This window comes from Salvelinus sp. IW2-2015, linkage group LG19 (genome assembly GCF_002910315.2).
Source record: "Salvelinus sp. IW2-2015 linkage group LG19, ASM291031v2, whole genome shotgun sequence".
NCBI classification, from domain to species: Eukaryota; Metazoa; Chordata; class Actinopteri; order Salmoniformes; family Salmonidae; genus Salvelinus; species Salvelinus sp. IW2-2015.
The window spans coordinates 29,991,679-30,002,412 of record NC_036859.1 but is presented as its reverse complement, the minus strand read 5'-3'; the positions used below and the strand labels follow the sequence as shown (position 1 = coordinate 30,002,412).

The window sequence follows — 10,734 nt, the reverse complement described above, 5'->3', positions numbered from 1 at the left end:
ACGTTACCATAGGCTACTGTACTGACGGTACCATAGGCTACTGTACTGACGTTACCATAGGCTACTTTACTGACGTTACCATAGTCTACTGTACTGATGGTACCATAGGCTACTGTACTGATGTTACCATAGGCTACTTTAGGGGTTCCCAAACTTTTTCACTCTGGGTCCCCCTTCCAGCATTGGGGAACATGTAGCGCCCCCTACGCGTGCATGAGCCCTGTCTATTTTTATGTGCACAAGCACTGTTCACGACAAACTGTTCACACCCCTCTTGTTGGTGGAGAGAATTGTGCAGGTTTAAAGCTAATTTCCTGCAATTCTACACATTTTGTCATGGGGTGCAAAGAAAATGTTGCAGTTTTAAAGCAAATTCTCTTGCAATTCTATACATTTCACCATGTCTAATGTGTATTGAAGCATGCATGAGAGCATCAGCTGTTACCCGGACGACTGTGTGATCACCCTCTCCGTAGCCGATGTGAGTAAGACCTTTAAACAGGTCAACATTCACAAGGCCGCTGGGCCAGACGGATTACTAGGACGTGTATTCTGAGCATTCGCGGACCAAATGGCAAGAGTCTTCACTGACATTTTCAACCTGTCCCTGACTGAGTCTGTAATACCAACATGTTTCAAACAGACCACCATAGTCCCTGTGCGCAAGAACATTAAGGTAAGCTGCCTAAATGACTAACGACGTCTATAGCCATGAAGTGCTTTGAAAGGCTGGTCATAGCTCACATCAACATCATTATCCCAGAAACCCTAGACCCACTCCAATTTGCATACCGCCCTAACAGATCCACAGATGATGCAATCTCTATTGCACTCAACACTGCCCTTTCCCACCTGGACAAAAGGAACACCTATGTGAGAATGTTATTCATTGACTACAGCTCAGAGTTCAACACCATTATGCCCTCAAAACTCATCACCAAGCTAAGGACCCTGGGACTAAATACCTCCCTCTGCAACTGGATCATGGACTTCCTGACGGGCTGCCCCCAAGTAGTAAGGGTAGGTAAAAACACATCCGCCACGCTGATCCTCAACACGGGGGCCCCTCAGGGGTGCGTGCTCAGTCCCCTCCTCTACTCCCTGTTCACTCATGACTGCATGGCCAGGCATCTCTCCAACACCATCATCAAGTTTGTCGATGACAGTGGTAGGCCTGATCACCAACAACGATGAGACAGGCTATAGGGAGGAGGTCAGAGACCTGGCCATGTGGTGCCAGGAAAACAACCTCTCCCTCAACGTGATCAGGACAAAGGAGATGATTGTGGGCTACAGGAAAAAGAGGGCCGAGCACGCCCCATTCTAATCGACGGGGCTGCAGTGGAGCAAGTTGAGAGCTTCAAGTTTCTTGGTGTCCACATCACAAACAAACTATCATGGTCCAAACACACTAAGACAGTCGTGAAGAGGGCACGACAAAGCCTATACCCCATCAGGAGACTGAAAAGATTTGGCATGGGTCCTCAGATCCTCAAAAGGTTCAACAGCTGCACCATCGAGAGCATCCTGACTGGTTGAATCACTGCCTGGTATGGCAACTGCTTGGCCTCCGACCGCAAGGCACTACAGAGGGTAGTGCGTACGGCCCAATACAACACTGGGGCCAAGCTTCCTGACATCCAGGACCTCTATACCAGGTGGTGTCAGAGGAAGGCCTAAAAATGGTCAAAGACTCCAGCCACCCAAGTCATGGACTGTTCTCTCTGCTATCGCACGGCAAGCGGTACCGGAGCACCAAGTCTAGGTCCGAAAAGCTTCTACTCCCAAGCCATAAGACTCCTGAACAGCTAATCAAAGGGCTACCCAGACCCCTCTTTACACTGCTGCTACTCTCTGTTTATTATCTATGCATAGTCACTTTAACTCTACCTACATGTACATATTACCTCAATTACCGACTAACCAGTGCCCCTGTACATTGACTCTGTACCGATACCCCGTGTATATAGCTTTGCTATTGTTATTTTACTGCTGTTGTTTAATTATTTGTTACCTTTATTTTTAATTTTTTTACTTAACACTTTTCTTTAATCTTTTTTTTCCTTAAAACTTCTTAAACCATTGTTGCTTAAGGGCCTGTAAGTAAGCATTTCACTGTACGGTCTACTACACCTGTTTCATTCGGCGCATGTGACAAATAACATTTGATTTGATAACAGCCTAGAGAGAACTGCTAATTCAGCCAAAACATGATGCACATCTTGTTGAATAGCCAACAATTACAACTAAATTAAACTTCTCCCACAAAAGATAAAAGGTAGAGAGGATGAATCTACATGAATCTCAAATTTGATACATTTTTAAAATGGAAGACTTGAATACCTGTTACAGTGGTCACCAACCGGTCGATCTCCAAGCCATTCCTAGTCGATCACCAAACATTTCTGTAAAAAAACAACGATAAAGCCTTGCCTTCCTATTTTTTTTTCTTTTCGCTATGTTGGCGGTAGGTGCACTTGATTCAGCAGCCCTGTTGGCGGTAGGTGCACTTGATTCAGCAGCCCTGTTGGCAGTAGGTGCACTTGATTCAGCAGCCCTGTTGACGGTAGGTGCACTTGATTCAGCAGCCCTGTTGGCGGTAGGTGCACTTGATTCAGCAGCCCTGCGCCGGGAAGGCAAAGAGTTCTCATTAAAAACCATGACTAGAGAGAGACTAAATGAATACAACAAAAAGCTGCTGTTTTCATTAGTAAGTTCATGTTTAAGTTGTTATTCAGCACTGTCAACAATTTGTCAACAGTTTTATAATACATAAAATGCATGTTCTCCGTAATTCCACTCACGCAACAACCAGCACTGCAGCTGCAATGAATGAGTATAGTAAAGTGTTTTGATAAGCTTGCGTTGTTAAAACTTGTTAGGGCTAGGGTCCTTTTTCTGAATTTCCACCTGACTGACGTGCCCAAAGTAAACTGCCTTGTTACTCTGGCCCTGAAGCCAGGATATGCATATAATTGGTAACATTGGAAAGAAGATACTCTGAAGTTTGTATACATTTTAAAATAATGTAGGAGACTATAACACAATAGATAAGGTAGGAGAAAATCCAAAGAAAAACCAACCAGAATTTKTATTTTTGAGAGCCCATGCTCTTCCATTATAACGTATAGGGACTAAGTTAAATCCAGCTCCCAGATTGCAATTCCTATGGCTGACACTAGATGTCAACAGTCGCTTGTTCAGTTTTCAGGCTTGTTTTTCCAAAACAAGAAAGAATTCTGGGTTGTGATACAGGAACACAGAGTTAGAAATCAGTCTGTGTGCGCAGATGAAGAGGATGCGCACCTGCTAATATCACTTTTTATTGAACATACCTTTTTCTGTATGAAATATTATAGTTTAATTACATTTTAGGGTACCTGAAGATAAATAGAAACGTATTTTGACTTGCTTTAACAAAGTTTAGCGGTAGCTTTTTTGGATTCCTTTCTCTGCATGTTGAATGAATGGATTACTCAAATCGATGGCGCAACTAAACTGACTTTTTTGGGATATAAAGAAGGATTTATCTAACAAAACGACACTACATGTTGTAGCTGGGACCTTTGGATTGCAAATCAGAGGAAGATTTTCAAAAAGTAATATTCAATCGCTATTTGTGATTTATTAAACCTGTGCTGGTTGAAAATATTTTGATGTGGGGCGCCGTCCTCAAACAATCGCATGGCATGCTTTCGCTGTAAAGCCTATTGTAAATCGGACAATACAGTTAGATTACAAGAATGTACGCTTTTAACCGATTGATACTTGTATGTACTTAATGTTTAATATCCATAATTTATTTTATTTGAATAGTGGTCACGCCCTGGCCTTAGTTATCTTTGTTTTCTTTATTATTTTAGTTAGGTCAGGGTGTGACATGGGGGATGTATGTGTTTTTGTATTGTCTAGGGGGTTTTGTATGTTTATGGGGGCAGTGTCTAGTATAGGTGTTTGTATGTCTATGGCTGCCTAGATTGGTTCTCAATTAGAGGCAGCTGTTGTTCATTGTCTCTGATTGAGAGCCATATTTAGGCAGCCATATTCATTGGGTATTTCGTGGGTAATTGTCTATGTCTATGTTGCATGTTAGCACTTAGTTTGTATAGCTTCACGTTCGTCGTTTTGTTAGTTTGTAAAAGTGTTTGTTTCGTCTTCATTGTATTAAAGAAGATGTATTTATATCACGCTGCGCCTTGGTCCACTCTTTCACCTCACGACGATCGTGACAAATAGCCTTGATAGCTGTGATTAATTATTTGAATTGCGCGCCCTCCAATTTCACCAGAAGTTGTTGACAGGTGTCCCGCTGACGGGTTTTAGTAAGAAGTTTTAATAAAGGAATATTTTACTTTCTCTGGTCATAGGAGTAACAACATGAATTGGTGCATGAGGCAGTAATGCAATGCGACTTAAGTTTCACCATCAGCTGGAAGACTGTCTCCTTTTCTCAGTGGAGGAAGGGAGAGAGGAGGCACTGTGAGTCGGGTGAGAGGCAGCCTCACCGCTGCTCCCTCCCTCACCTCAGACTGACCATCAGATGCAGAAAAAAAAGTGAATTATTTTGCTCACTCAGCTGTGCCTCACAAGAAATACAACAAATGATCTATTACCAATGTCTTCATACACCTAAATTGTGGTAATATAATTTCAAAATGGTCAGAGGAAACACATTGGCAGGGAAATTCAAGCATACATAGCCAATGATCATGCATTGGGCCTATAGCCTACTGCACAAACCTCATTGCTATATAACTGTTTTTAATTGGATAATGTTGAATARGCTTACTTTTTTAAAGTCATGCAACAACAACAAAAATCTGAGTGGTAGATCTTGGCTTGCATTTTGACTCAGAAAGTGATCTTGACTCCAATGCTTCCCACTGTTGTGTCAAGTCGGTTGGATGTCCTTTGACCMTTCTTGATACACACAGGAAACTGTTGAGCGTGAAAAACCCAGCAGCATTGCAGTTCTTTACACAAACCGGAGCACCTGGCACCTACTACCATACCCCGTTCAATGGCACTTAAATCTTTTGTCTTATCCATTCACCCTCTGATTGGCACACATACCCAATCCATGTCTCAAGGCTTAAAAATCCTTTAACCTGTCTTCCCCATCATCTACTCTGATTGAAATGGATTTAATAAGTGACATCAATAAGGGATCATAGCTTTCACCTGATCGGTCTATGTCATGGAAAGAGCAGGTGTTCTTTATGTTTTGTCCACTCAGTGTAAATCTTTTAGTATTTTGATTTGGTGGAGATAGACACAGTCGCCATACTAAAGTGGCATCTGCGACTTCTAAAACACAGATGTGTAACAGCGTGTAATAGAGTAATAGTATTGCAATAATGTTTAATAGTGTTTGTGTAATAGCTTTGTTATAGTGTGTAATAGCTTTGTAATAGTGTTTGTGTAATAGCTTTGTTATAGTGTGTAATAGCTTTGTAATAGTGTGTAATAGTTGTGTAATAGTGTCTGTGAGAAAGAGAATCCTTGCTTCAAGCTCACTGTGGACACTGAATTGGCAGATGGCTCCCTAGACATGTGGTCTGAAGGCTACCTTGGGCATTCCCTGACCCTTGACAGTCAAAGGGAGAAAAAATGGTTCACACCATGTGTGACACACAAAGCCTCAAGACTGGTTCTTTGTGTGGGTTTGCAATTCAATTCCTATGTCTTTGAGCTGAGGACAACACACAAAAACACAGAGGGTGATTCTAGTTTCATCAAAGGGTAGTAGTGGTAGGCGACATACACAGGGCCTACTACTAAATAGTGAATAGGCCAGCGGAGAGACCCTGTAAATCGTACTGCAGAGGATTTAGATGCTGCCTACTCAACTTAAATTCTGGTCATGGTTAGGATGCCCCRAGACCGTGTGACTTTCAAAATGCTCTGTTTGCTAGTTTTATGTACCCTGAAAGCTGGGGTGGGAAGATGTTTTGTTAGGACTTAACTCTCTCATTCCAAATCCAATGAGGATGCTGTGCTGACCACAGATGCGAATGATGTTCAACAACATCCTTTGTGTTTTAAGCTATTATTTCTAATTAATGGTGATAAACATATAGGCCTCTTTTACTAGGCTATGGATTTGAGAGACACCTACCCARTGGGACCCATCATTCAGGGCAAGTGGGGCAGAGCCCCGCCTGTTTTGAGACCCACCTGTTTATCTAAAAAAATATGTAAAAAAATAATGGGTTGCCTGTTTTGCATGTTATTTTGGCATTAATATGTGTCACATAACAGTTCGCAAACGATGTAAAAACKAAATAATTTAGTTAATAAAGCTGCATACAAACATGGTCTCTTTTTTTGCTTTCTTGAGTAAGGCAGCTCCAAAATGCAGGTGTTTTAGCCTAGCTCAGKGATTTCTGTGGTGGTGGGTCAGCCAGCGGAAAATACKGAGTGTAGGGGTTGGTAATGTTCTCTAGTTGCGCCGTGATTGGCTCAGTGTTCTGTCACTCATGGGGACACTATTTCACCGCAAAATCTACGGGGAGAGCTCATAAATTCAAGCCCCTTGGGTGCTGCTGTAGATTTACATTAGAATTGCCCATCCAAGAAGGCTCAAGGTCATTGGCCACAGATATAATTACATCAAATCACGTTATATCTACCGTAGCTTTGGTTGGACTGATCATGTCAACATCATACTTTCAAAATCTTAGCTAGCAAGCTAGACAAGCAGTCATCTTCATGAATCAAGTTGACAATCTATTGGAAAATCATTTTCAATCCTTGTCATATGAAGAGAAATTATAGATCAAATGTATTGGTGCTCATCGGCCATTGGACATAAACATTACACAACAAKTTGTAAATCACMAATTCAACAATGAGTGGTTTGGAAGGAATCAGGGGCTAACTGTGAGTGTTGCAATCAGTAGCCTGCTATTCAGTGGAGTGGGTGTGTGGTCCAAGTCTGAGTTTAAGGTTCTCTTTTCCAACCTTACAAGGATAAACATTAATATGCCATGGGCCAGAAAAGGTTGAATACATTGGCCATGCTGTCAATCCAGCATTACTTCTGCTGCGCTCATAACAACTTGAAACTCGAAACTGGGAAATCTCATACTTCAGTGAGTTCAAGACAACTGGGAACTCGGGAAACAAATGAGCTCTGACTGGGAAAATAAGTTTTGAACGGTCATCCAACTCGGAATTCCAAGTCGGGAACTCTGGCCTCTTTCTACAGCTCCGACCTGAAGTTCACCGACGTCATCAACCTTGTTTTTTTTCAGTTCCCAGTTCTCTTGAAAGCACCATAAATCCAGAGAATGGCAGTCATTGATTACAGAATTTGGCCACAAGAAGGACCGCCGCGCCAACTTCCTGTTCAAGCTTGCACAGCAGGTGAGTCCAAAAATTTATTTTATGCTGCTGCATAAATGGTGTAATATTCTATAGCTAAGAAAGTAATACTAAGTGCATGTTGTGTAGTAAGCTGTTAGTAGCCCACGTGCCTCGCCCTAATAATTCGGTCCCTTTCCCCCTCATAACTCAGCCTACTGTTCTGACTTGGTGGTGCACATGTAGCCTATAGCCTGTTTTAGAGAAATGTCATTATCAAATATTGTAAGAGCTTTCATTGGCTGCTTATATGCCCCCTTTATTTATCCTACGGTTCTGACTTGGTGTACTGGGAGAATACTGTAAGAACGGACCATGTTCTGAATTATTTTGCTGTACATTTCAGTACTGAACAAATAGTTATTGACTATGACAGTCCTAGCTCGGATTGCCTCTTATCCGCTCATTGTTCCCTTATGCCATAGTTTGTACATCTCAATTGTCAGTAGAAACCACATTTGTTTAAGCAAGTCATATCAGTTATGTTTTTTTAAAGGCAGTAAAGGAGGCTGAATGAACCGTTTCGCTGCCAGACAAGGCTCCGCTTATAGCCAGGTGTAGCGGTGGTAAKGATTCACTCCATGGTGCTGAAAAGAAAGCTCTGCTTTTGGGACAGCTTTATGYAGGCCCTAACAGTTTTAGTGCAATTAATGTATTGTTTAGTGTTGTGAAGTGGCTGCATCTAAAAACATTTGGGGAGTTTGCCCCATCAAGATTTACATGCTAAAATCGTCACTGCACCTACCTCACCACCGTGACCGTCAAATAYCCCGAATATAGACGGGTGACTCTTGTTGGTGATGTCGGTGAGTACCTCGAATCGGTCCTCCATGTGGTCGCGCCGCCCCTGAATGGAGTACACTGCTACATTGTTGTTTTTGAAGTCCCAAGTTTTGGAGAACTCCGCATCTAGGACATTCAGGCCCCCCAACCTGTCRTTTTGCATCATCTCCRCCACTTTCCCCTTCACCATGTTCACGGCATCCCGGCTGGACTTGACGATGGTCTTCACCTCGTCCGTGTGGAAGAAGTAACTCCATAAGGCCAAGCTAATGCATAGCAGAAACAATGTCTCTGGCCTGAGGAGGAAATAACGCATGATCCGACCCAAAAGAGACAACAGCGTCATTGTGTCTCCTATCATATCACACGCAAGAAAACTGTTGACGGTTGCCCCTCTCGTGCAGGTCAATTCACTCCATTATATCCGTTCAAGGGAAAAATTTAAAACGTCCACCATCAATGTTTGATGTCAGAACTGCTATAAATATATCAAACTGGCTTTAAATTGTCAATGCAGGCTATTCCCAGCCTTAACGCGCAGCGGAATGTAACACTGAAGAGCGAATGACGAAAGCGGGCAGAGTCATTGACTTGAAAGACACAAGTGAGACTGTCTTGGCTYGCGAAATAACAGCTGGAGCACGAGGATTCGCCGACAAAACTCGTTATGAAGTCGCTGTCGTCTGTAGCCCATTGTAGGCTTCGCGAATAATGGGAGACGACTCACCGGAATGTGAGGAGGAGTTGTCACCCGGGGCGTAGTAGGAGTTTCAGTTTCGGTGGCCTGTTTTTGCGGTGACCCCGTTTCTTGTGTGGGAAACGCTCCCATTGAGCCTCTACTCACCCGCATCAACAACAACCCCCTTGCGYACCCCCAGTCTTCAGTGATGACAGTGTGCGCAGCTGCTGCAGAACGTCCTATGAKGGATCATGATCACAACAGCTGCAGCAAGCGAGGGTGTTTATAATAGTCTTAATATTCAGGATTTGTAATGTAGGTCTGTCTATAGCGTTCCTCTTTGCACATTTTATTATCAAATGTATTTTTTTTTAATTATTAGGCCTATTAAGCATATTCCACTGGTATCAGTTGTTAGTATTAGGATGGAACAAAAGCCTGCACGCCCACCAAAGGCTGTCCGGGAAACGGTTGGTGACCATTGAATAGCCACTAACCTATAAACAGCACCCAAAGCACAACACGAAGAATATTGTAGCCCTCTGGCGGCTGACTCCAGTCCTATTTGATATTTTATTTATTTAACTAGGCAAGTCAGTTAAGAACTTAAGAACAAATTCTTATTCAAATTTAACTAGGCAAGTCAGTTAAGAACAAATTCTTATTTACAATGACGGCCTAGGAACAGTGGGTTAACTGCCTTGTTCAGGGGCAGAACTACAGATTTATACCTTGTCAGCTCAGGGATTCGATCTAGCAACCTCGCCCAACGCTCTAACCACTAGGCTACTTGCCGCACTACAATTGAGATGAAACAGAACTGGTCCCACTTTAAAACCTATGTATTTACATCGCAATTACATAGACACATACTTTGCATATTGTTACATAACTCTTATAAYTTATATACCAGTTTGTGGTTTACACAATTTCAAAGATTTGCAAATAARCTCACAGTGGAAATAACTGTAACCYAACCAATCATTCTCAAGTAAAGGGAGGTCTTACCACAACTAATTGAACTATTCTAATAAACATTAAAAAATTATTCTGTACTTCCACAAACTGCAAACAAATTGTCACAGGCTAATGTACTATGCAACAATGTGACTGTGAACCTACACATTGTAATACTGGCCTATGCACCATGTGAATATAGTCTCTGAAACATAGACCTAGGAGCAACAGGAACATTGGTACATTGTTTTGGGAGGCAACCCCGTCTGTCTAGAGAGACTAATGTGAAAACACACTTTTTAGCACCACCACGTAATGTTATATGGGACCACATTATTAGGAAACTGTCATTGGCATATTGGGGTGTCAAACTCAATTCCTAGAGGGCAATTTTACAYCACACAGTGGTCACACAGGCATATTCATCAGACATTCTCACTTGCAAGAATAACATCTTTAGGCAAGAGGCTCTACATATCAAATGTGAGCCTAGATTTTTTTGATAAAGGTCCCTCAATGTTAACTTCCTTCCTTTGGTCTATCTCATTCTCTCCCTCTCTGTTGCTTGAAGAACATAATTCCGGAAAGCCAAAATTACATTATTTTGTTTAATATGTTTGGGCCTACCCCCACCTTGTAGTACATGGCTAGTAGACATTCAGAGACTGTAGTAAAAAAGCACATTGGGAATGTGATTAAAAATCCATGTAGGCTGACCCAAGGCTGGTACAAAAAATGCCTTACCCCAGGAGACTTCACCAGGTGACTATCCCATGAAATATATAGAAAAAGGAGCACTCTGTGTCTGCATTGATCATGTGTTTATTCATGGGACAAACAAGTCATATAGGAGGCTTTCATCTGAGTCTTAAATAGGACCATAGATATAGAACATAGGAACATTAACAGTGCATTCGGAAAGTATTCAGACCCCATTACTTTTTACACAT

General features: G+C 42.1%; 1 protein-coding gene across 1 annotated transcript in view; it reads right to left on the bottom strand.

The window, feature by feature from the left end:
- LOC111979506 (protein phosphatase 1L) overlaps positions 1-9,020 on the bottom strand; it is a 33,763-nt gene extending 24,743 nt beyond the window's left edge. Inside the window, exon 1 of the mRNA XM_024010095.2 lies at positions 8,111-9,020. Within this exon, the coding sequence (XP_023865863.1) occupies positions 8,111-8,509 (399 nt within the window). The 5' untranslated portion in view covers positions 8,510-9,020. The remainder of the gene's footprint in view (positions 1-8,110) is intronic.
- Between the last annotated feature and the right edge of the window lie 1,714 nt (positions 9,021-10,734).